We start from the raw sequence: 26,781 nt of genomic DNA on the forward strand, positions 1-26,781 counted from the left end.
GTGCTGCATCATCTAGACACAGCGCCAGAGGAGCGCCATGATGCTGCCTGCCCGCTGTGTGGTGCGGTGTGTGGTGTTACGCCAGCCTGGGGTCAGAATTGGGTGTGCGTCATGTGGATGTCATGCCCTGACTCCACCATCAGGCTGGCCTTAATGGCCAGTCTGCACAGCCCTAAATTGAGGCTGATGTCCTTTGATTATGAAAAGGCACGATTCATTAGAAAACAATGATGCTGGGAAAGCTAGAGGGCAGTAGGAGAGGAAGGTCACACGCCAGATGGTTAGAGTCAATCAGGGAGGCCATGGAGGTCTAAATCTACAGGATCTAAGCAAGTAGTGGAGGACAGGGAATCCTGAAGATGTCTCATCCACAGGGTCACCATGAGTCGAGGTTGACTCGAAGGCAGTCAACAATAACAAAGATGGTTAGTCACTTGCTCTAGTTAATGCGTCTTTCAGGTTCTTGGCTACCAGGCAAATGTTGGAACCAGAGAGGAGGTTAAGATAGCTGTTTCATTATAAATTCTATATTTTGTCATTAGTACCTCCTCTTTCATTTCCGCATTGGCTCATGTTTATGACTGTCCTGAGCCCAAGGATAGCTCTTTAAAACACCTCCTTGTTCACATCTTGCCAATGAAACCACAATAGATGTGTTGAAGCCAATAAAAAGGCAATAAACAAGCTGCTGCTGTTTGGTTTTGTGATGTGGAGGACACCCATGGCAACTTTGTAGTTCCTAATTAAGCACCTAACCAGTTTTTTCATGCTGTTCAGAAAAACGGTTTTGCTGGAGACATGTATCTTCCAGCGACATGAATCCTCATGACATGCTAGGAGATGAATTCCTCATAGAGCTGATATGCATGATTCATTGGCCATGGGATGTAGGAGTCACCACAGCTAAGGTTTGTTTTCATTGGTGATACATGAATAGGCTGGAAAGCTGCATAGAAATGTTGTGTGGGTTAGCTAACATCCTCACCAAATTTGGTTTAAAGTCAGGGGGCAGTGTGATTGTTGTTGTTATCCACCCTCGAGTTGATCTTGACCCATGGCGACCCTGTGGATGAAACATCTCCAAGATTCCCTGTCCTCCAGTGCTCTGCTCAGTTCTTGCAAATTCATAGCTGTGACCTTTTTTATAGAGTCCATCCATCTAGTATGCAACCTTTCCCTCCACCTTTCCTAGCATAACTGTTTTCTCCAGTGAATCATGCTTTCTTATGATGTGGCCAAAATATGACAGCCTTAGTCTAGCTATCTCAGTTTCCAGAGAGATTTCTGGTTTGATCTCTTTTAGGACCCATTTGTTTGACTTCTTGTCTGTCCATGGTATCCTCAGCAATCTTCTCCAGCATCACATTTCAGTTGAATTGATTTTCTTCCTATCCACTTTCCTAACTGTCCAGTTCTCACATCCATACATTGTAATATGTAATAGTAATGGCTTGTATGATTCTAACTTTTATGCTCAGTTGTATATTTCACATTTTAGGGTCTTTTCTAGTTTTCATAGCTGCCCTCCCCATTCTTAGTCTTCTTATGATTTCTTGACTGCAGTCCTTGCTCTGATCAATATTTGATCCCAGGTATGAGAATTTGTTCACTATGTCTATTAGCTCATTGTATAGGTTGAATTTGTGTAAATTCTCCAATGTCATTATTTTTGGTTCAAAACACACTGCAGAAATAATCCAGGTTGGGACTGCTTTAACTGCCCAAGCTCAGTCCTAGGGAACTGTAGTTTAGCTTTTTCTATCAGAGAGCTCTGGTGTCACAATAAACTACAATCCCCAGTATTCTCTAACACAGTTAAAGCGGTCTCAAACTGGGTTATTTCTTCAGTGTGTTTTGGATCTTAGTTTGCTGACAAAATGCAAGCAGGGAGGGGGACAATCTAGCCATTATAGGAAAATGGAATATAAATGTGAGGAAATAACCCAAGCCTGGTTCTATTCACATTTCAGCTACTTTTTAAAACACAGGATGTGGTTCTTCACTGCATGTTCAGAGGCGCCTTCCTTTCTGGTATAACTGATAGCCTTTGCATTTTCCCTAAATAAATGTTCTCATAATTTTCCTACCAAAGAAGGTCTCCCTCCCCACATAACCACTTTTTCCTTTATTGTGCAAAAAAGTAGCTGACCATTTCAGGCTAAGAACTACAAAAAGAGGAACACCTCCCAAAGAAACCCACATCTATATTCTGTACATTTCCACAGACTACAATATTGCAATGTGGATTTCTGCTTTTAAAGTGACTTGGTTGCTTCGGTTTTTATATCTGTATGGCTACGCTGCACGGTTGAAACAAGTAAATTCTATTAAACTTAGGAATCCCGAGTCACTTGAAATTGAAATGTGCTTTAGGGCCAAAAAAGAAATAAAGAGTTTTGACGTGAACCCATTGCTGAAGAGTTTGCCAGAAGCCACACAATAAATTCGTTTAAATGGAATTGCTATCTCCCCCTTTTTTGTCTCTGTGTTTATGCTGATTGTGAAGTAGATTGCATTGAAACCAATAAAGATTATTTTTTAAAAAATGAATTTATTTAAATGGCACAATCTACTCTGAAGGAAGTCCCCACCCAGTGAGTTCAAAATGGCTCACTCCAGTACAGTACAAAACAGTAGCCTCACTGGCTGGCTGCTGTCCTAAAACCTTTGGCTTATTCAATGACTACATTTTCCTCTTCCGATAAAGACCAGGGGTGCTTCTACACTGTAAAAGTAATGCAGTTTGACACCACTTTTGGTAGCTCCATCCTAAGAAAACCTGGGAATTGTAGTTTTGTGAGGTCTTTAACCTTCTCTGCCTATGAGTAATAGTGCCTCACCAAACTACAGATCCCAGGAATCTGTAGACTGGAGCCCTGACAGTTAAAGTGGTGTCAAACTGGATTATTTCCACACTGTAGATGCACCCTTGGTTATTAAATTACTGCATTTCTCTGACAGTAAAGGCCAAGTTCTACAGCCATATATATATATATATATATATATATATATATATATGGTATATATGTGTTACTATTATTGTTTGTTATTACTGTGATGTTGTTATTATTATTATTATGTGTGCCTTCAACTGGCCTATGGACTCCTACACTAAAGACCAAGTTTTTATATCTGTATGGTTGACTATGTTGCATGGTTGATAAAATTAAATTCTATCAAATGTAGGATTCCTTGATTAGCTGTATGTAGAATTTCATTGGTCCAAAACACACTGCAGAAATAATCCAGCAGGGATGTAGCTAGGATTTTAGGAAGGGGGGGGGTCCAGACTAAGTGCCACAATGGGGCTTGGGTGCAGCAGCACAGCAGCACACACCATTCATTTTTCTAATGGAAGGGGGGGGTCCGGACCCCAAGAACCCCCCCCCCCTTGGCTACATCCCTGAATCCAGTTTGAGAATGCTTTAACTGCCCTGGACTCAATGCTAGGGAATGCTGGGAATTGTAGTTTGTTGTGGCACCAGAGCAGAGAAGGCTAAATGCCTCACAAAAACCACAGTTCCCAGAATCCCCCAGCATTAAGCCAGGGCAGCTGAAGCGGTCTCAAACTGGGTTATTTCTGTGTTTAGATCTGTATTTTTCTTATACTAAAGACCAAGTTCCACAACCACCTATTCCTTTTGTAGCTACATAGTATATAACTGTAATTAATATTAACAACTGCTTTGTTGTTATTAGTTATTATTATTATACTGTATATGCCTTCAACTCTCCTATCGACTCATGGAACTTCATTTTTTATGTGTATGGGCTTCAGTTTTTATATCCATATTTTATATCTGTATATCTGTGTGCAGCATATGGTTGATACAATCAAATTCTGTTAAACATGGGACTCCTTCATTTCTCAGGTTTCCTTAAGTACTAACTGCCCCTTCACAACATCAGAACTACCTCTCCCGGCAACCCTTGCGCGTCCGCGGCCCCGCCCCTCGATTCTTTGCCAGCCCTTCTAAAGTTAAAAAAAAAATAGCCTAGCCACAGTAGCCGCTACTTAGCTCTGCGCATGTGCAAACTCAAAAAAAGGGAGGGGGAAGAGAGAAATGGGGGAGGATGAGGACAAGCGAAAAAAAAAGGAAGAGTTCGGCTCTGGTTCCCTCCGCCCACTTTGGAGCCGGCATTTGAGGTAGCGGCGGCAACAGCAGCGACCGCAGCACCAGCGCTAACAGCGGCCACCTCCGCAGAGAGACAGCGAGGGAAAGGAGAAAAAGAAGTGCGCGCGAGACGCTTTTAGAACGTTGGGGAAATCAGCGTCTGCCCGTCGCGCGCCTCAGGTAAACAAATAACGGCCGGCTCTAAGGGCCGCCTGGACTTTCCCGGGGGCTGCCTGTCAGTCAGGGGTGGGCGGGGGCAGAGCGAGAGTGAGCGAGGAGAGCGCGCTGCGCATGCGCACTCCCACTCAGTCCCCCATCCTTGCAAGAAGATGCTTTAGGGCAAGGTTGGATGCAGGCTCACCTGTATCTCCTCCTTCCCTTCCTTTTTTGCCCTTTGGGGACCGTTTTAGTCCCTGGCAGAAGCTGACAGGCTTTTAGGATTGCCCAGTGTTACATTTTGCTTGGTTGCCTTTGGTCATTGATGCCCAAACTCTGGTCTTAGACCTCAGCTCCCAGAAGCCTTGGCCATCATTGGCCCAGTGGTCATAGAATCATTGGAAGAGGCCACAAAGGCCATCCAGTCTAACCCCATTCTGCCATGCAGGAACTCACATGCAGGAAGCATCCCTTTGACAGGTGGCCACCCAGCCTCTGTTGAGAGAATTGCAAAGAAAGAGACCCCATCACTTTTTGAAGCAATGTATTCCACTGTCGAACAGCCAAATGCTGGAGAAGAGAAGGTTAAGAGGTGATAGGATAGCCCTGTTTAAATATTTGAAAAGATGTCATATTGAAGAGGGAGCAAGCTTGTTTTCTGCTGCTCCAGAGAACAGGACCCAATGGAGCAATGGATGCAAGCAACAGCAAAAGAGATTCCACCTGAACATTAGGAGGAACTTCCTGACAGTAAGGGCTGTTTGACAGTGGAACAAACTCCCTCAAAGTGTGGTGGAGTCTCCTTCCTTGCAGATCTTTAAGCAGAGGCTGGATGGCCATCTGTCGGGGATGCTTTGATTGTGATTTCCTGCATGGCAGAAGGGGGTTGGACTGGGTGGCCCTTGGGGTCTCTTCCAACTCCATGATTCTATGAATTTTGCCCACCCCATGCAATTTTCTTTCAGTCCCCAGATTTTTAGCATTGTGAAGAAGTGAGAAAATCACCCACACCTGGAACTCTTATTATATTTATTATTATATTTTATGATAACATTTTATTTGCTATGTTTGTATTGCTGAAGAGTGGGGTATAAATACAATAAATAAATTCCCTTAGGCCCTCTGATGTTGGATGCCTAAGCTGAATAGCCAGCCCTCCGTATCCATGGATTCTTTCGCCACAGACTCAAGCATCCATGGCTTCAGCATACTGTATTCAAAAATGGCAAAAAGCAAACCTTGATTTTGCCATTTTATATAAGGGACGCCATTTTACTATCCTTTGTATTTAATGAGACTTGACCATCTACAGAGGTACAGCGCTGGAACCAAACCCCAGCGGATACCAAGGAGCCACTGTATTTCTGTGCTCAGCTGAAGTATTAAGTAACTACAGTACTGGAAATTTAGGGACTGAAGGAAAAATTAGACACTTTTGAGTCCCATTTGGGAGAAAAGTGGGATGTAAATCAATTTTTAAAAGGATTTGCACCCTTCCATTGTAGCTAGTGATTTTAGGTATCCTCACTCTTGCACCATCCTCTTGCTTGCCAGTGTCTTCCGTAACTGTTAGGGTCCTGCTCCTATATGCTAAACCTTGCCTCTCTTTTTCTTTTCTGATTTCTGGACTGTGCCATTAAAAAAATTAAAATAAACATGCTTGCTAAATGCCATTCTTGGATTTTTAGGCGCAGTCGTGTGCACCAGTTCATACGCTTTGTGAACTCTTGTCAGCTTGAACCTGCCCTTAGTTATCCTCATGGGATAACAGATGGGAACCCAAGTATTGGAAATCTGAGGAGTTGAGCCTTGTGTGGAAATGACTCATCTCTGCAGCTTCAGTTTTGTATAAGATTCTCTTCCTCTCTCTCTCTCTCTGTATATATGTGTGTGTTTGTGTGTGTATTTGTTCCTCCAGGACCCTAATGCTCTCTCATGTTATCAGAGGCTGTTAATTCCCCTGCACTAGGCCCCAGCCAAGGGTTATCTTCGCATGCCAGGATCGTTGAAACATTACCAAGAGCCTATGGAGTAACTCTGCATCCTTTTACAGGGACAGCATTATCTTAAGGAATCTGCTTTTACCATTTTTGCATGGGATGCTGTGATATTTCTTCTCTGCTTTTTGAGATAAGAAACGATCATTGTTTTGGCACCAGGATCACAAAGAATATTTGCATCAAAGAATAACCTTTTTTTTACATGTCATCCTGGAAAAGAATTGGCTTGTGATGTTGCCAGGTACTCTGTAGCCTTTTCGTGCGCTTTAGAAACTTTTGCACTTGGATTTTGCCTTGTGGGAAGAAATTACCTCTATGCATTTTGCTGTGCCAAAAATTTGTTTTGACCTAACAAACAGAAATTTTGACCAGGATTTGTGCCTCTTGGGGTAAACATTCATGCTGACAATTTGTGGTATGACTCTTTAGCACACAACAGTTACAACCACGTTTTGATTGGATCTGTAGCTTTCTACCTTTGGGAAGAAAAAACTGCCACTGTTGCCTGATAAATGGGAATCTTCGGACTACTCATCTGTGATATACTAGCCTACAAAATCATGCTTGTTCATCATCTCACTTTCTTTGATCACGTTTTTGGAAAATACACCTGATAATCATCGATGTCTAGATACCACATTGTCATAGTCAATTCATCAGTCAATGCTAAGACATGAGTCTTTCTCTCAAGGGAGCACTTGGTAACACGGTTGACATCTGTGCCCTTTTGAAAGGTCTTACTACTTAGCACTCCAGCCAACTGTGGGTTAAAGTTTTCAAGGCAGTAATATTGTTTCTGCCCCATCTGTTTCTGCTGCCAAGATGGCTTCTGTCCGGTTCATGGTTACCCCCACAAAAATCGATGATATCCCAGGCCTGTCTGACACCAGCCCGGACCTCAGCTCTCGTTCTAGTTCCCGTGTCCGCTTCAGTTCCAGAGAAAGTGTCCCCGAAACAAGTCGCAGTGAGGGTGACTTCTCTAGAGCGACCACTTCACTGGCAACTGAAGCAGCTGAAACAGCTCCTGAAAAGGCAAACAGTCCTCGCACGGATGTGGCTGAAGGTAAGTTACCTTTGATATTGGGTGCCAGAGGTAACCTTGTCAGTGGAGAATGGCGATTTGTAGGTGGCATGGAAGCAGAAATGTCCAAAAAGGGTACCCATGTTACTCTGTTCCAACAAAAATGACAGAAGCTAATGTATTTATTATAACACAAACTTTTATGGACTGTAGCCCTCACCATCAAATGTATGGGATATTATCCAGAATGTCGCATGTGTGTTTGTGTATGTGTACACACATGGATGAAAACCAGCATGGCATAGTGGTTTGAGTGATGGGCTGCGACTCTGTAGACCAGGGGTCGATTCACAGCTTGGCCATGAAACCAATCAGGTGACCTTCGGCAAGTCACATATTCTCAGCCTCAGAGGAAGGCAGTGCAAACCTCCTCTGAACAAATTTTGCCAAGAAAATCCCATGATAGGGTTGCCATAAGTCAGAAATGACTTGAAGTCACACAGCAACAATAAACATAACCCAACCCAGGTGGAGAAAATCCCACTTCCTGCTTAGCTAAAAAATAAGACAAGGATGTAGCTGGAGTGCAGTTCCCATCAATGCCCTCTGCATGATTGGAAACGACTTTGAAGGCACACAACAACATACAACAACATACAACAGACACACACCCATGCACACACAGACATACAGACCAGCATCCTAAAGGAAAGTCATGCAGAAGATAGAGTGAACTTCTTTGCTGCTGCTCCAGAGGCTAGATTTAAATTAGGCTGGATTCAAATTACAATATAAGAGATTCTACCAAAAGATTAATAAGACCTTTGACAGTAGACTAGTCTTCTTGGAGAGTAGTTGACTCTCCTTTGGAGGTCTTTAAGCAGAGGTTGAGTGGCCATCTCTCAGGCGTGCTTTGGTTGTGTATTTCTGCATGGCCAAGGGCTGGAGTAGATGACCCTTGTGTTCCCATCCAGCTCTATAATTCTCTCATCTTTTTAGTGATTTACGTGTGTGTAAGTGCAGTGTATGCATACATAAGTCCCATTTTGGATGGGGTGTTATTCAGTCACTGTTGCACTCCATGCAAACGCTTCCTACTGTTTGGCAGCTATCAAGTCCTGGGAGGGACCCTATTTGTTGTTGTCTACTAGTGGAGAAGGAAAGGAGAAAGAGCTGATTTAGATCATGAAGATATGGCTGTTTTGAGCCCCCAGGGGAAGGCAAAAGTGAGTGTGCTCCATTTGTGAGCGCACCCTCCTCCCTCCCCTGTGATATAAAACTGAGACCAGCTGCTTCTGTATGGTCTGAACTGAATCTCTCCTTCCTCACTAGTACGTGACAGCAGCAGGGGTCCTTCCAGGACCTGGCAGCTGTTGGGCGGTGGGAGGATGCGGAACTGTGTGTGTGGAACTATGCACACACACAGGATCTCTGCCATCCTGTACATATGTTTAGGGGAAGAACTATAGGCAGAGAAGTCAAGGGGAAATTTAATGTAGAAAGTAGTGATAGTCATATTATTAACAGTGCCCCCTCCCAAAACTGTTACTTAGACCACAGACGTTGTGATGCGCTGTAGTTATAACCGGAAATTCTGGATAACGCTCTGTGCACCTGATGAAGTGAGCTGTAGCCCATAAAAGCTCAGGCTGTAAGAAATGTGCCACAAGACTCTGTTATTTTTAGTCATAGAAGAGGACTTTCAGGTGTGCTGTCTTTTAGTAACTCACAATAGCTTGGAAGGGTTGGGAAGGAAAATTCAATTCTTGCCTGTGCTGTGAAGAGGTTTCTCATGTGGCTTGAGAAATATGATGTTGTTTTGAGAGTAGCAGAGGATCTCAGAAAAGGCTGTCTTGGATTTTGCATGTGTTTTCTATCAATCGCTTTCTGGCAGATGGTGTTTTGAGAAGTGGATGGCTTTCCCTGACTTAGCTTTCTGAAATATCGTGACTAGCTTAATTCCTCCTTTTAGGTGAAGGGCTTGACAAATAGATTTTAAACCACTACAGACAGAACAGTTCCCCTTTTTCAAATTTCCGGATCCAAGTTGTCAGGTGCAGCTCTTGTCATCATAGTTTCTAAAACAGGGGTAGGCTTGGCTTCTTTGTGCTATGATTTAATTTGGGGGGTTATTGGCATTGCAGTTGATGTTTTATCCCCCTTCATGCCAGTAAAGGCTGAGCAAGACTCTCAGGAAATGCCTCTGGAGAATTTCAGTTCCCTGAATCTTGTTGATTCCCTTTTCTAATGCTTTTAAAAGCATTACAGAACATCTAAGGTCAGACTGAGCTTTGCTCAATCCCCACTGACTCAAAGTCACATCTTCTATTATAAGGCTCATGAAAGGCAACATTGAACCCTCAGCAGTCTTTTAAGATCCAGCCAAACCGCAGACCACTAATAATCTTGTGATAGTTATTGCCACACATTTGGAATTTTTTGCTTTTTGAGACACACTAAAAGAAGCACACACAGAGATGACTTTCTCATCTACCCACACCTGAAGTGAATCTGCCTTGGATTGTGTTGTTTGTGGGACAGCCCACAGCTCTCAAAAAGGTTGCGGATTAAAAATAAAAATTAAAACCCAGTGTTGCACTAGACAGTGAAGTAGTACATTGTGTTACAGTGGATGTAAGTGGAGATGAGGGGGTTATCCAAAAGAGCATTTATAAAGCACCATAAACGCTAGCACAGGCTTATTAAAAAACATTATTCCACTCAGCTGTTGCTCCAAATTACCCTTTCTGGGAAATTGAGCAATGAAGGTTTTGTAAACAGAGATTTCCCTGCACCCACGTATGATTAGCATTGTGTCATAAATGATTTAAAGATAGGCATGTGTGGGGCGTGGGGCAGTCAGTTTTGTTGTACAAGTAGTACCTTTTGGTGTTTCTGTTCATAAGAATAGGTGGCAAGGGAATAGTGCAGTGATGCTTTGTCTCCCTAGGGGTGTGTGTAGCTATCTGTATGAATTTATATAGGAGGTAAGAAAGTTAGCAAAAGTTGCTGCTCTCACTTGTCTGCCAGGGAGTCGTGAGGATGATATATATGGTGATGAACGAGTGGGGAGGATGGACAGTCTAGGCAAAGAAACTGCCCCCCTTTCCATATCATCCCCTAGAGTATCCTCTCAAAATGGTATTACATTTCATTTGGAACAAAGGTATTAGATTATATGTATTTCATAAGATGCATTGTAGAAGGCAATTAGGCAGAGCAGACATCTTATGGTGAAGGTACAACCTTTCTAGGCTGCACTGCACTATATATCAGATGACATTCAGGTACTGTGATTAAAGAGCAAAATAAGATACAGCAGAGTAGGCCAGGGCCTGACATGGACACAAACCAGATTTGGAAGCACCAAAATGCAGCCAGGATCAAAAGGACTTTGGTCTGTCATGTTGCTTAAAATATTCCAAGTTTCTCCTTTAAATTAGCCAGTGACTTGATGGCAGAAGGATAAAAGCAACAGGAGAACTGATACCTTGCCCATAGTTTTGAAGCATTTTTACAGGTAGTGTGCTTAATCAGTTTTTCACAAAATCCCATCCATACACAACCAGTCTCTATGTTGGTTTTGGATAAAAGGAGTCTTTGTCAGTGTGTGAAATTATGAAAATAAGTAAATACTGTAAATAAATAAGCACGGGTCTTTCTTATTCAGTATGGTCAGGTCTGCTTCCCTTTTGGTAGAATGAAGTATCTAGCATAGTGTAGTGGTTTGAGCTTTGGACTATGACTCTGAAAAGCAGAGCTGGAATCCTTGCTTGGCCATGAAGACCTTGGGCAAGTCACCCTCTCTCAGCCTCAGGGGCAGACAAAGGTAAACCCTCCTTTGAACAAATCTTGCCGAGAAAACCCTATGATAGGGTTGTGTTAAGCTTGCCATGGATAAGAAATGACTTGAAGGCACACAACAGCAACATGGAGTATCACCCCCGTCACATACACATACGCCCCACTTTCCGTTCTCTAATGTGCCAGCTCATTTAGTTTCTCTTCCCATGACAATGCAACTTCCCTCATTTCTATATCTCATTCTTCCTTCTTCTGACTGCTTGTTTTCAACCTTCACATTTTTTGGAGCACCACAAAAAACAACACCAGGAGAATAAATTGCATAAATCATGCCAGATTGATTGATAGACATAAAATCTTGAGATCAAAATAGCACAGGGCTTTTCACATTACCTGTCCTTTGAGTTTTAGGGTACTTCTTCTAAATTAGAACCCTAATATATATATGTGTATATTTTATTAGGTTATCATCCATAGCTGATGAATGTTTTAGGTAGCTGTTCTAAGCTAAGCCTATAGAACTTGTAACACAGCAAAGCCGTTGTAGCTTTGTGTTGTATATTATAGTCTACCATATGCTTTGTATTCTTCTCCCCATTTGTGTAATCCTAGCAGTAGAAACAGGAAGCCTCTTGAGATTCCTTCAGGTCTCAGTATACAGTTGGTGAGCTGTGTTCAGACTGACCTGTCGCAGATTCTACAGATCTGTTCCAAGGACAACTAAACAAGTTGAAGTTTCATTACTTGTTCCTCTGAGCCATCTAATGTTATTTCTTCTGCACCAGCCCTAGTACTGTAGCAGGTTATCCTCTTGGTGTTCCTTTTTCTTTTTTGTCTGTGTAATAGACTGTAATGGCATAATAGCATGAGAATAGCCATGGCGATCAGACTAAGAACCCAACCAGTCCAGCATTCTGTGTGCAGAGTTGCCAACTAGATGCTTACAAGGAGTATGTGTGTAGGTACTCTTTTCTGCTCTGTTCCTTATTTATTGTTATTCAGAGGCATATTGCCTCTGATACTGGAGGTTATATACAGCCATCATAAGTAGTCACTTACAACCTTATGCTTCATAAATTTTCCAAACATCTTTTAAAGCCGGCTCCGTTTGTTCTCTTGCTGTGATAATGAAGAAAGACTGTAGTTCTACATGCTGTGTGAAGAAGCACTTCAGTTTTCCGTCTCAAATCTCTCAACATTTAGCTTCACAGAATGATTCTGGGTTCTAGTATTATGGGGAGTGTGAACTTTTCCTGTCTGCTTTTTCTACAGCGTGTGTACTTTTATACCTATATCAGAGTCCTCTCCACATGCCCCAAATGGTGTGAACTTTCTTCATATGGGAGTTGCTCTAGACTCTTGATCATATCAGTCACACTTTTTAAATACTTTTTTGGATTATGTGCTCTAATTTGAAAAGTGCTGCTGCTTCAGCAAACCTTATAGCAGAACTTTCTGTTGTTCTTACTTTTTCTTCTTTGTGTAAAACGTTTTTGTCACTGGCTGCCTAACCTGACTATTAATATGACCTCAAAATGTGCAAGATACTTAGATTGGGTGGCTTTATAAAATTAGAGAACCCTAAAACCTACCCTTGCATTATAGTCAGAACACCTAAGGTGGCGATTATGATTGAATATGAATATTTTTATAACACATTGCATTTTTGTAAAGTCGAAGGCTTTCATGGCCAGCATCCATAGTTTTGGACTTGGACAATTTCAATTTCAGCAGGAAATAGGAATCCCTTAAAGTAAACAAGGTTTGGCTACCAGTCCTGAAAGATAGCAAGATAAAGACAAATTCAAAGGAGATATCTCCCAGGGTCAGGGGTTTCCCAGCAGACAATAAGCACCAATCAAGCAGACATTAGTCCTCTTGTGCAGACCGTCACACCCTGAGGACTGCCATTAGCAACCACAATACACATGCAAATCACTCCTGCCTTTCCAGATCACACAATACATATAGCCAAGTCCTTTCCAGGCAAACATTCTCTGAAGATGACAGCCACAGATGCTGGCGAAAAGTCAGAAAGAAACTCTGCTAGAACATGGCCACATATCCCGAAAAACCCACCAAAAACTATGTTTCATTTTTATTTTTAAAAGTTCCTAAAGAGGTTACCAACAAGAGTGAGACTAAGAAATAAAATAAGAAAACAGTTATTGAGCAATAAAATATTTCATTGTAATCATCAAGTATAACTGTCAAAGTTAATGATCAGGGAAATTCTTGGGGAAATGAGTCCTCAGCTGACAACAGAACACTCTGTATTGGGTCATTCCACATTTTGCAGCCAAATATATGTCACTAGGTCATGTTATGGTAAGCAGGGCTTCCCCTAAGATTGAAAGGACTAAAGTGGTCTATACAGAAGAAGGCAGTGCCACAGGTAATCTTGTCCAGAACTGTTTGCACCTTATATACAAAGAGAAGCACTTTGAACATGGCTTGGTCTCTAATTAAAAGCCAGTGCAGAACTTTGAGGTTAGAAATTAAATATATGTAATAGGATGCTCCACTAAGCAGCCTTTTCACTGTATCCTGGACTAGCTCCAAACCAAGCTCAAATGTCACCCCATGCTTCACTGTCATTTCATTATTTTTGCAATATCTATGGGATGCCCCCCCCCCACATGTTTGTCCTTTTGAGGTTCCTAAATTGTGACAAGCCATCTTATTTTCTTTGTTGGTTTGTTCAATTCTTACACAATGTCTCAGAGTACTGAAGTGCATATGTTCTTCCCTGCACATTATAGTCTGTCACTGTGTCAGAATCTTTTAGCTTCAAGAAAGAATGTGTTGCCTTCTGCAGGTAGGTACAGTATTGTATCTCGGAAGAAATTTCCTCCCAGTTGCTACACTCTTCCCAAGCACACACACACACACACACTCTCCCATTTCTGTGCATTTACATCAGTCATTTACAATCCCCACCTACCTCTCTTTCGTTCAGATTGTGTTGACATTATGCCCACACTGTAAACCTAGGTCATTTGATAAGAACTGTGTGTCCCTATTAGCTGTTAGGATTTTCCCCAGTTTCCCAAACAACTGCCTGCAATTTTTCATCATGGTTCTTTGGTGGTTGAATGCTGTGTTGTTCACATCCCAACCCATTTGCAGTTGTTTAATAAAGCCTGTCTCCCTCTCTGCATGCTTCCATCTCCACATGCACAAATATCGAAGAGGATAGACTGTGCAGCCAGCCAACGCCTCAGGGACTCTGTGTTCCAACTGCCGTGCCTGGTTTATCTCCTGGGAGATGCTGGCTGCCTTATTCCAGTGGCAAACCTGGCTGTGCTGCTTTCTTCTTGTAGTAAGAATTTAGGTGACCACTAAGGTTATATATTCTCAAGATAGAAATAAGCGTGTGAACAGAAGGAAGCCAGTTTCTATATAGGCAGGATAATATATGCTGCAGTCTTTATCCTGTCCCTTTGCATATCTCAGTTCAAATATGTCAGGCCACAATGACATTTTCAGGTTGCTGTTTATTTCCTATATAAGTATCTCCAGAGATGTCCTTACATGGGCAGACTTTGCTTGACTGTATATGCACAGTAAGAGGATGCACAGACATATACAAGTGGTAGAATTCAAAGATATAGTCATGTTAGTCTGTAGAATCAGTATGTAGAAATATCTTGTAGCACCTTTGAGGCTAACTGAAAGAAAGAAGTTGGCAGCATGAGCTTTCGTAGATTTTAATCTACTTCCTCAGATGCTTTTGGTTGAGTGGAAGCCAGAGATAGACATATACAGTTGCCCCTTTGAACTCATGGGGGATCTGTTCTGGAACCCCCTGCAAGTTCGAAATCCTGCGCATATTCAAGCCCCATAAGTTTGAATGGGCCATGTGCATGCAGGGTGCATGCCTGCGATTGCCCCTCCATGGATTTCCAAGTCCACAGATTTCAAGTCCGCGGACTTGGAGGGGCGACTGTATATTCCATAGGTATGTGAAAATGTCAATTCAAATTCAAAATCCTTGGGCATAGCAAGTCCAGTTTCAACAATGGCCATTTGTGAACAAAGACATAACCATCTGCATACACAAAGAATTTTGTATTTGAATTGACATTCTCACCTACATATAGTATATGTCTGTCCCTGGCTTCCACTCAACCAAAACCATCTGAGGAAGTAGACTGAAGTCTATGAACGCTCATGCTGCCAAATTCTTTCTTTCAGTTAGTCTCCAAGGTGCTACCAGATATCTCTATAAACATACACAAGGCAAAGATATTTGATTTCCACAACATAAAGACATTGCTTTTCACACAAATTCAGGGTTGCAAACATGTATGTAAAGTTCTCTTTATTTGCATTAGCTCTTAATTTGCCTCCCTTTACATGTGAACAAAGATGCATACCCTCTGATACATGTATAGCTGTTCCATGCGGACATTTCTGTTAGGAATAAGTACCCTAGTCTGCACTATCCATTGTCATTGTGCTCCTATACATATATTCCCCATTTTTCAGCACAAGGTGACTCAAGTTTGAAGCAATCATATTGTCATCTCTGCTGTGTTTCTAGAGAGGAGGCGCTAATTTCTTCAGATGAGATCTTGGGAATGAATGTTGAGGGATTTCCCCCATTAATATGGTTATAGGGTGGTATGGAGGATGGGTGAACATATTTACAGGAGTGCTAGTAACATACGCTAATAAAATCAAAACTGAAATTCTCAGGGTTCTGTTTAATTGTTCTGCTCACATGTTAAATGTCAGACCTGACCATGTTATTTTCCAGACAATAACATCTGGTCTACTGAGCTTTCTCTGTTCCCGTGTTGTTTATACCAGATAAAAATCTGCTTTCCTCCCTCTTTTTGTTTCCCCACTCCACCCCTTTTTGATCTTAGAACAAGAAGCTCTTTGCTTTCCTTGCCTACACTCATTTTATACCCTCAGCAGAACCTTAGAGAGGGGGAAAGCTTCTACTTTGTTTCTCAGATGTGTCCAGTTCCTTTCATGAGTTTGCTAAGCCTGTTGTGCAGAAGTTGGGGGGAAATCTCCCTTTTCCACCCCGTGTGGTCAGAGAAATAGTCAAAAATTTTGTTCAAGCAGATTTTTAACACGTTGCTGAAGAAAGGGGCTCTTGACTGGTGGATGTGCTACTCTTTTATTGATACAGTATGTTTTAAAGTGACTTTTAATTCAATTTTGTTTTAATATTATGATTTGTTTTGCTGTCTTTTAACAGTATAACTGTTTGTGTTTTTATTTGTATGCATCCTTTAAAATCTCTTTGTGAGTCATGCTGAGTTCTACTTTTGACAGAAAGGAGGGAAATGAAATGAATAAATATATAAATAGAAATATTATAGATTAACCTGTGTAGTTACATTGACATTGAGAACACGTTCTTTGAAATGTATTGGTGTTTCTCCACTAGCTTGCAGTGTATAGGTGTCAGGATGGATGCCTTTTGTGAAATTCTGATGTGGTGGATTGGGATAACTGCACAAGTTACAACATAATTTCACTTTCCTCTACATTGTCTGTGGTGTGATGTCAACAAATTTCCACAGATAGTGTGAAGTCTTCCACAGCTGAGACAAAAATTGTAGATGGATGGAAACTCATAGCCTTTTCAAGTTCAACCTTTACCCCAAAATATGTGATTCTGCATTCCTACAACTATTTCTAGCAGTTAGTATCTTACTCTAATATTGTGCTTGCTCCTAATTATAGTATCCAAAGACTGTGCATGCAGCGGCAGAGCTCATGTTCATCTGGAAGTTTCTGACTGGACCTGTGGAACTAAAGCAAGGATGGGTGGCGGTGTGAATGGGGAAAAGAAAGCAAGACATTTATGACGTTAAAACGTAAACAACTTGAAACAGCTGTGGCTTTTTATATCTACTGTACTCTTTTTTTATTCCCAAAAATAAAAACAGCGCTTCAGCCATTTTATATATGTGTATCATATGTTTTCACCTTGGGGAAATGACTTAGTGTTTGACCTAAATCTACCACACCGTACTTCATTATTTTTGCTTTTTGTCATCTTTTATTTCATTTTAGGATATAAAATGCATCTTATTAAATATTAGAATGTCTGGAATATCTACCCTCTCAAACATGCAATCTTAATTTCCCCTAGGTAGCTTTTAGCATTTTCTTTACAATTTACTTTGTAGACCAGAGATGGGAATCATGTAGCCCTTCAGATAGTGAACAGCAAGTCCCAGCAGCCCTTGCATGCCTGCATAGCTGGAGAATGCTGGGAATTGCAGTTCAACAACTTGGAGGAGGAGTGTATGATTTCCAGTTGTCTTGTAGACTTCTCGTCATCTTCACAGCTAAATCGCTTTCATTTTTCCAACATACTCCCTGAACTGCAATGTTGTGATGTGAACAGAGGACTCTGGTTACTAGCCTAATACTAATAAAATCTCACTGTATGCCAGTGGTTCCCAAACTGTGAGTCGGGACCCCTTTGGGGGTCAAATGACCCTTTCATGGGGGTCGCCTAAGGCCATTGGAAAACACCTATTTAATTACAGTTATGAAGTAGCAATGAGAATAATTTCATGGGTTTGGGTCACCACAACATGGCGAACTGTATTAAAGGGTCACGGCATTAGGAAGGTTGGGAACCACTGCTGTATGCAGAGTCTGTAACTGACTGAATTTTCTCTTTAGGAACTGCAGTCAAATGCAGGTTCTGTTACACTTGCTCATTTTCTTCAGGTGTACCTTCTGCAGTGCCACTGTGACATCACTTTATGTCTATATAGAAGGATCATATTTCCTACCCAGCAAATGCTCAGGCTGTTTCCATTCCTTTCCCACCATATTCATTTTATTTCAGCTGAATGAATATCAGTTCATCAAGCTCCTCTTTCAGATCTTTGACAGCCACCTGCCCCACAATCCGAGTAGAGAAAAACAGTGTCCATGTTCATATATCATGCTAGACATGTTTTAGCTCGGGATAGAAATCATGCAGCACTCCAGATGTTGCAGGACTGCATCATATCCCTAGCTAATGAGGAATTCTGAGAGTTGCAGCATAGTAAGAACTGGACAGCCATATAATAATAATAATAATAATAATAATAATAATAATAATAATAAAAATTATTTTTACCTCACCCCTCTGCGCAGCGCAACTGGGGTGGCTTACAACATTAAAACATACAATCCATATCCCACAAACCCACCCCCACTCCCACGACTGGTTTAGCACAAAGTACAGTCCCTCAATTTTTGCAAGGGATCCATTCTGGACCCCCCTTCCGCGAAAATAGAAATTAGCATATATTCAAAGCCCATTGATTATAATGGGCATACACTCTCATGTGCAGCTGTGCATGTGTGATGTGGGCACATGTGCTATTTTAATCCCTCCCCGCCTTGCCATCATGAAAAGTGAGACCGCGGACTCCAAGTCTGCAGATTAGAAGGGACGACTGTATATGAATAGGACTGAACCGCATCAGGGTTCAGATGTGGCCAGGAGGAAGCATTTGGAAGCTTGCTTTCATTTCTGTTTGCATGATTTTCCATGCCATCTGGGAGTGACTAACTGTGCTTAACATTAACCATGCTCATTTTTAAACAAATGAATATCAAACTATGGGTTATAAAACTGGCTTATTCAAATCAACCATAGCCAGGAGTTTACAGCAAACCACAGTTTACTACAGGTGGAAGGAAAAGTTCTGAACATCATCTGTTAGTTGTATCTTTTCAAGGAGGAAGGGAGAGGGAGCATGTGAGCTTTGGTGCAGCTTGTGTGTGTTGTACTAAACCCTGATTTAGCTTGAGGATTTGACATAGCTAGTGAAAAGAAGGAAGCCAAAAGGCCTTAACATGGGGCTAGGGAACTCATAGACACATCACTATTGCATGCATAGAGTTCTATGTTCAATCTATAGAGTCTTGAACATCATTCTGTGCATGTACCCTAACCACAGGTACCCTAGTTCTGTTTTAACGGGGATCCATTGCCAGAATCCACTTTGTATGGATTTTTTTTAATATATATTTCACTTCCCCAGGGCAAGGAACATTGGCTTTCTGTAGAATGGATAAAGTTATTTAAATGGCATGCGGATGTACTTATAAAGTGTGAACTGACAACTTGTAAGTGTTACCAACTTTCCGTTTGTGGCTTCTTGGCTCTGAAAATCGCTTAATAGTCTGGAATGTATTTGGATTTCTGTTGAAGACTTTAGAGGGCTTCACATTTGACACACCTTTTCTAATGTATGTGCAGAAATGCTTTGGATGCTCTTAGGGTCAGGGAGGCCATTAAAAAGTAAATTACTCTGGGTTTCCTTTAACAAAAGTTAAATTCTAGTCTAGCTTTGACTGTTGTGTTGGTTGCTCCAAGACCATCTAGATTTAAACTAAGTGTGTATTTGGAATATAAACGTCAAACTGATTGCATATACAGTTGTCCCTCTGTTTTTGTGGGGGAACCGTTCTGGACACCCCCTCCCACGAAAATGGAGGCTCGCACTTATCCAAGCCTCATAGGGTTGAATGGGGTGCGCCCCTGTGCGTGCAGCCCAGGCGCGTGCACCATTGCAAATAGCAGAGAATGCCCCTCTGTGTATATTCAAGGGTGCAGATCTCAGATCCGTGAGTTAGGAGGGGCGACTGTGCATTTAGCAGTCATCTGTAGATTTCCAGAAGTACAAAAGACAAATAGCTTCTTTTTTACCCCAGAACAAAGATAGCATTTTATCATTAATAATGTGTGGCCATGTGTATGGGTGTCTCTCTCACATAAGCCCATGAAATCTAAATAGGAAATTTGGCATGGGTATCAAGGCCAAGATTATTTTGCTTTCAATATAGGCAATTTCATTTTAGCTAATTAAAATCTGTCTGCTGCCTGAAGTGCCATTTTCAATCACTAGGTGACAGTCTTCCTTAAGGGAAAGAGAAGACATCAGGAGACATTTTCTTTTTAATTCTCCAGAATGACACTAGGTAACTCCAAGACATACGTGTGTCTGTGTCTCTGTCTGTCTGTCTTCAGGTCACCTGTCAACTTATGGCAACCCCATGAATTTCATAGCACTTTCTGAAGCAAAAAGATACTCAGAGATGGTTTGCCAATTTCTTCCTCTGAAATATGGCCTGCAGCACTGGTATTTATTGGTGTGTCCCATACAAGTACTAATCAGGGCTGGCCCTGCTTAGCTTTGATGATCAGGTAGGATCTGATGCCTTTAGAGTTGTAAGAGCCCTTGAAATCTTCAAAAAGTAAGATGTTAAGTGGAATAGAGAAGTGCTGATGAGCAGCAAAACTGAGGAAAAGAGAGACCACTGAGAAAGTAAAAGAGCAGAGGAAAGAAGAGAAAGAACAGAGAAAAAAAGAGAGCACCAGAGTACCCTGTGGAGATGAAGAGGCAACTAACATTTATGAACAAGAGCCAGCATGGTGTAGTGGTTTGAGTGTTGGACTAGGGGCAGATCTATACTTGCCAGGTGGCTGCCTTCCCATATGGCACTGTTCATTGCCCAGCCCCATTGCCTGAGCTATGCTATAGATGCTGGACGCTTTGTTCTGACCTCAGAGTGATTCGCACCCACAGTGGTGCTGAGCAGCTCACAGGGATGTGTAAAGGCAGCCACTGTTGTTTCTGGGAAGAGAGACAAATACCCACTGCAAAAGATGAGTTATTTAAATGCTGGTTGAGGGAGGAAGCCCTAAACTGGGTACAGGTGACATTAAGACAGCCCTCATCTGATTTGGGGTTTTGGCCCTGCATCATGTGAACAGGACACAGGGAGCCTGGGAGGAATTTGAGGTAAATCACCCATGTAGACAAGCCCCTAGACACTGGGAGACTAGGGTTTGAATCTTTGCAGGCAAGAAGCAAAAAGGCTGGAGTACATAGGTCAAAGAAAGGGGGGGGGGGTGAAATGAAAGGGCAGGCATTCTTTAGTCCCCTCTCCCACTAATCACTTTACAAGTATTGATGCTTCTTTGCTTCCAAAATTCCTTCTCAGTGATGCTTGTTTAAGTCCACAGGATTCCTCTTCTCTCTCATGAACTAGATGTGGTCTCTAGGAAGCAGCTTGGTGAGAATGTCTAAAATAATCTCTTTTGGTGGGGAATGTGTGCACATGTGTCTTGAAGTTGCTTGTTGAGTTAGGTGACCCCATGAATTTCATAAGATGTTCTTAGGCAAGAAATACCCAGAGGCAGTGTTGCCAGTTTCTTCCTCTGAAATATAGCCTACAGCACCTGGTCTTTGTTGGTGGTCTTCCATCCAAGTACTAACTAAAGTGTTATTAGTGAGAATAATGTTCTTTCTTTAACTAAAACACCCATGTCCCACCTTTGTCTTGCCAGCAGTCCATGTCTCACTGATTGAGACCAAAGGGCCACTGACCTAATTAAAATCCATGCACTGGCAAAATTTAATAAGACCCATATTGTATATTCTCCCTCAACATGTGACAGTGCTGACCTCAGTCTCTTTTGTTTTCCACTCCAGGGCATTAGATTAGACCCATGCTTATAGAGCAGGGACAGAGATCGATGAAGGAAAACTGGAACAGTGAGGACTGAAACAGCAGATGAGGATTTAGTTATATTACAGTTGAAGAGTGTATGTGGTGATTTCCAAATAAAGTGTCCAAAGACCATGCCAGTGGGCTACAGGAGTCCTATGATTTCATGAAAAATCATAGCATTCTGATGAAAGTAGAGTTTGGGAGCCAGTACTCCTTAGTAAGGTCCCTGCTTGACTTTTTTTGTTTTCTAGAGACTGAAATTTTTCTCTGTTTCTGCTGAGTTCTCTGTGTCAAACTAATCTGTGTTTAATATCTTAAGAAGGGGTGATGCAAGTCAGATATGTCCAGGATGCATAGTATATAATTTGATAGTGATAGTAGAATTCACTGTGGACATGTCCAGTTGTCCTGTAAGCAAAGGGGAGATAGTGTGCATAAATGCATGACAACAGAACGTTCAGGTCGCAACAATAACTATTAAAATAGGTTCCACTGCTCATCATTATCAGTCCTTTTACATGAAAAACACTGATTTTCCTACTTTTTATTCTACATGCATACTTTTCAAACTCATTGGTGAAAGTGCCGTATACTGTATTTTGTTAATTTTCAAATATATTCTAGTCTGATTTCAGTGACAAACTTTGCTGGGGGTATGGTATGTTTGTCTGAAATACCATTTTAGGTCATTCTTCCTTGATCTATATATTTCTTGAAACAAAAATAGATGATGATGATGATGATGATGATGATGATGATGATGGGTTACAGAGTGAAATACAATAAACATACAATATAAAATAAGATTTGTTCAGTAATTTACTCAAAGATTCCAAACTTTCTTATTGACCATATGGCTGGAACAACTTCTCAAAACCTCTGTGTGGTCCCATCTGTCCTAGTTCCTTCATATCCTTTCCCAAAGACCACATTTTCTATGAAGTTTTTCGTATCCATGACTTGCCTAGGGAATGAGCCTGTAAGTTATGCACAAATGGAGATTTAAATATATATATAGGATGGTCTATTTTCTTCCTATTTACTTCTTTCTCAGTGTGCTTTATTATATAATTTTAGAGTGTAACCCACAAGAGTGTGGACTCTGACATGCACATTGATGCTGCTGTTTCAATAATAGCAAGACCGTGTATTGTACTATTTGGGTGACTGGGGGCAGTGAAAATCAAATTCTGACTTCCATATTAATATTTACAAAACAAGATGATTATTACTATCTGATTATAATTCATTAAGTTTGAAATACTTCCTGTTCAACCTGAGCTTTAAACCATGATGAACCAGCAGTATTAGACACTTTAAGGATTTTTGGAGCTCATCTGGTGCCATTGTTCTCTCTGCCAGATCTTATTGATCAGTAGCTGCACAATAACAGAGAGAAATGAAAGGTCATAGGCTTGAATGAAGGTTATGCTCTATTTTCATCCCCCACCCCCTCCAATGGATGGCATTTCTCCAGACTGTGCCTCGGCCTTTTTGCCAGAGCTTCATTTTGGAGTGTGCCTGTCTAGATCCATCAAGGGAGCCATGAGTGATGAGAGTGGCTCCATTCTCATAAATCCTGACATGTACAAGTCTTGTGCTAGGCTGAGTGTGCTGCACTGCCCTCAGGTTCCCAGCATAGCGGCCTTTTAAGTTGATTATGGCATTGGTCCTAATCTCAGTATCTTGAGGGTATAAATAGCACAGGAGAGATTGCTGGAAGTAGAACTGGAGCAACTGGAGTTTTCTAGATTTGGCTCATTGCCTATACTCTTCTGACCCACTAGAATGCTGCTACTTTTACTAAACAGGTATTTGGAGTACAAGGGGCTGTACAAAGACATAGAAGTGGTTTCAACATAAGATCTTTTTAAGGAGTGTAGAGCAGGCTGTAGAGGGAGAGATCCAGATCTGAGAAAGGTGTGTTATATGTATTCAAATGATATCCTCTGCTGAAGACACAGATCTTGAGAACATACATGGGAAGATGCATTGTTGGCTTGGCAAACTGAAAGATGAGGTTATTTTCCAACAGAGGCATCCATTCTGTTATCTCTCTTCTCTCCCCCCCTCTACTTTGCTTTTACCAAAAACTAGAGATCGTACCTAGGAGTTCTAACTCTCAGTCTTCTATTTTTCTCCAGTTCTGAATAACTAAATCCTCTGCCTTTCTTGAATGTGCAGTGGAAGCTCCCACTCTCCCTATTAGCTATTCTTTCCTCTCAGAACCAGGAATAGATGCTGAGGTGTTCCTGTCCAGCTTCCCTTGCTTTTTTCACTGCCCTGTTATTTCTTGATTTTTGATTTACAGATTTCAGCACACCTTGAAAGGGGCCCTTCTGCACTCGCTTATCACCATGCCTCCATTTGCACTACAGATTATTTTATGGCTCTGAAGAAAACCATGTTGTCCAGATTGGGCTGTTCTCTGAGGTTGCGTTGCTTTGCTTGGCCTGAGTCTGCTTTAAGAACACATTTCTTGTCCCACAGGCAGTGCTAGTAGAGCTCCACCTCCATCACTTCTCCTCTTGGCATTCTAATTTGTAATTACTCATACCTTGTATTCTTTAATAACAGATTGGATCCAGCCCTCAGGTACATGACCTGTAAAGCTCCTCCCAACTTTATAACTTCCCAAGCACACCCTGTGTGGTAGTGAACTGTTGTTGCGTACAAGCAGGCTGCATTTCAGCTTACAACAGGTTGTATGTAGCTGTTGCTCAGCTCCTTCAACTGAAGGGTGGCTGCAAATCAGTGTTGTGTGGCACTCCGTCTCCCTTCTTACTGTCCTGATGAACTGAAGACAGCAGTACAAACACGGAGGAGATAATCTTCTTAGCGCCAGTGAGGTAAATACGCTTGCTGGCATGCAGAAACTTGGACACGCTCTGTCTCACACACACCCCGGTGGAGGCGTGCTTCCCTTACTTTCTACACACGCACACGCCCTATCCCTCCCATTCCCCGGGGGCTGCCTGTCACCTGATCCACCAGCGCTTTTGGGTCTTTGTTTCCTGGCCTGGGAGAAAGTTTTGCCTTGAACATGCCTCAGTTCACCGTGACCAAGGTGGAAGATGATGGAGAGAGGGAAGCTGAGGAAAGCAGGCAGAAAAGGACCAGCACAGGGCAGATCTGGAAACCAAATGAGACTCTGGCAGCAGGTAAGGAAATTAGATTGGATTTCGCCCCCCTCACATGACAACAACTCACCACCATCACCACCTTCCTTTCTGCAACCATTTCACTTGAGAAGCTTTGGAATGAAGAAATAATATCCAATCGTGGTTACTCATTTCCTAGTAACTAGCCTTTGTGCCTCACCCACTTTCGTTTCCAGCTTTACTATAAGATTCAGATATGATATAAACCCCTTGCCAGTCTCTGTGCTGATTGGAAGTCTCAGTATCTCTGTCCCTTTACTTCTTTTTCCTCCCACCTGGCCTTGAATAACCCACTGGTGGCCTCCTTACTAGGATTTTTGGCTTGACCTTTAATTAAACAATAACTGAATGCCAGGAGGCTGGCTGCTGAAGTAAAACAGCAATTTAACCTAGGAGGTAGAACCTAGTGGGGCTGGGAGCCAGGTCAGCCGAGCGTTGCTTCCTGCTTTTGGAAGAAAATGGGATTCATGTACAGTAGTTGCAACGATAACCCATTTTTCATCTCTGGGATAGAAAAGGAGTCTAAAGGAAAGGGGGAAATTCTGAAGCTGTCATTCATGAGTTCTCTTGAGATTATCGCCTAGAGACTGGAGCAAAGGAGAACTGAGCCACGTGATTCCCTAAAACCATTAAAAAAGCAACACATGAAACCTAGTCTACTGAGCCCTTTTGTAATTTGTCTTCTGTACTGAGTGCATGAGTACAGTAGTTGATTTAAGAAACTTTTATATTAAGTATCAAAAATAGCAACTTCTTTCTCTCTTGTCATTCATCAATTTCAGCATCTTCACATATTTCAGCCATAAATGTTGTATACAACTCTGCAATGTCCTTTTTCTTAGTGATTACCAACTATAGTTCAGTTCAGTTCATCTTTATTACGGTTATAGACCAGCACACATTGCTAACTATAAGTTTCAAGCAAGCTTATCTGTGCAACAGCTTTCTCTTTCTGTTGCTTGACAGGCACTTTGGTTACCTTCTGCTCTTTTCTATGCTATAACCTTTTTTCTGTTTGCCAGTGTTCACTTTCTTGAGTTCCCTGTTTAACTGTGCAAATGAATTCTACAACAATGGGTGCTTCTACAGTGGTACCTCGGGATACGAAATACAGTACCCAGGTTACGAAATTTTCGGGATACGAAAAAATCCCATAGGGAATCATTGTTCCGGGTTACGAATGTTTTTTCGGGATACGAAGAAAATTTTTGGTGCTTTTTTCGGCTTTTTCGCACGAAACGCGGCTTTTCCCCATTAGCGCCTATGGCAATTCGGCTTACGAAGGCTTTTCGGGTTACGAAAGCGGCCGCGGAACGAATTAATTTCGTAACCCGAGGCACCACTGTATTCAGGTTTCCACCCAGTTAACCCCGCTACTTTCAGAATTCAGTTGCGCCTCCAAGTCCACAGACTTAATATGCACGGACTTGGAAATCCACAGAGGAGCAACCACTATTCATCTTAATGGAGCATGCACTCCATTTAAGCTTATGGGTTTGAATACATATGAGGTTTCAAACTCGCAGGGCAGTCTGGAATGGATCCCCTGTGGGTTCAAAGGGGCAACCGTACTTCCAGTTTTCCTCCTCCACTTTCTCCTTCCCTTCCCAGTAGTCAGCCAGCATTTTATGGCCTCTGAGGAGGCTCCTCCTTGAGCTTGTTTGGTGGTTTCCCTTTTCAGGTTTTGTTTTCTAAAGCAGTTTTCTATTTTGGCATGCCTTGAGGTTCACCCAAGCCTGCTGATATCTACCTCTTATATTTTAATGGTCTTGATCTATCTTCATAAGGAGCCACACCTGGGAGAATTGAGTTTGCTCTTTGTATATATGCAGGGTTCCACCCAATTAACCCTGCTTCTTTGAGATGAGTAGCACTTACAGCAGTGCTACTCAAAGCAGTGGTCTGTGGAGCAGTGCCAGTCCATAAACCACTGGCTGCCAGTTCGCAGAGAATTTCCTGGGAAGAAAAGCAGTTGTAGCCAATAGGCACAAATATGATACTAGTCATGTTGGTGTTGTTAACTGTCC

General features: G+C 41.9%; 1 protein-coding gene across 3 annotated transcripts in view; it reads left to right on the forward strand.

Moving 5' to 3' along the window:
- Nucleotides 1-4,074: 4,074 nt before the first annotated feature.
- SLC12A6 (solute carrier family 12 member 6) overlaps nucleotides 4,075-26,781 on the forward strand; it is a 45,766-nt gene continuing 23,059 nt past the window's right edge. For 2 of the 3 annotated variants that reach the window (XM_042471826.1, XM_042471827.1), the window contains exons 1-2: nucleotides 4,077-4,295; nucleotides 6,190-7,334. In XM_042471826.1, coding sequence (XP_042327760.1) covers nucleotides 7,094-7,334 — 241 coding nt within the window. In that variant the 5' untranslated portion in view covers nucleotides 4,077-4,295; nucleotides 6,190-7,093. Of the gene's footprint in view, nucleotides 4,296-6,189; nucleotides 7,335-26,781 lie in introns of all 3 variants that reach the window. The other variant, XM_042471824.1, reaches the window with a different exon arrangement.

The sequence above is a fragment of the Sceloporus undulatus genome, chromosome 6, assembly GCF_019175285.1.
Source record: "Sceloporus undulatus isolate JIND9_A2432 ecotype Alabama chromosome 6, SceUnd_v1.1, whole genome shotgun sequence".
Classification (NCBI taxonomy): Eukaryota; Metazoa; Chordata; class Lepidosauria; order Squamata; family Phrynosomatidae; genus Sceloporus; species Sceloporus undulatus.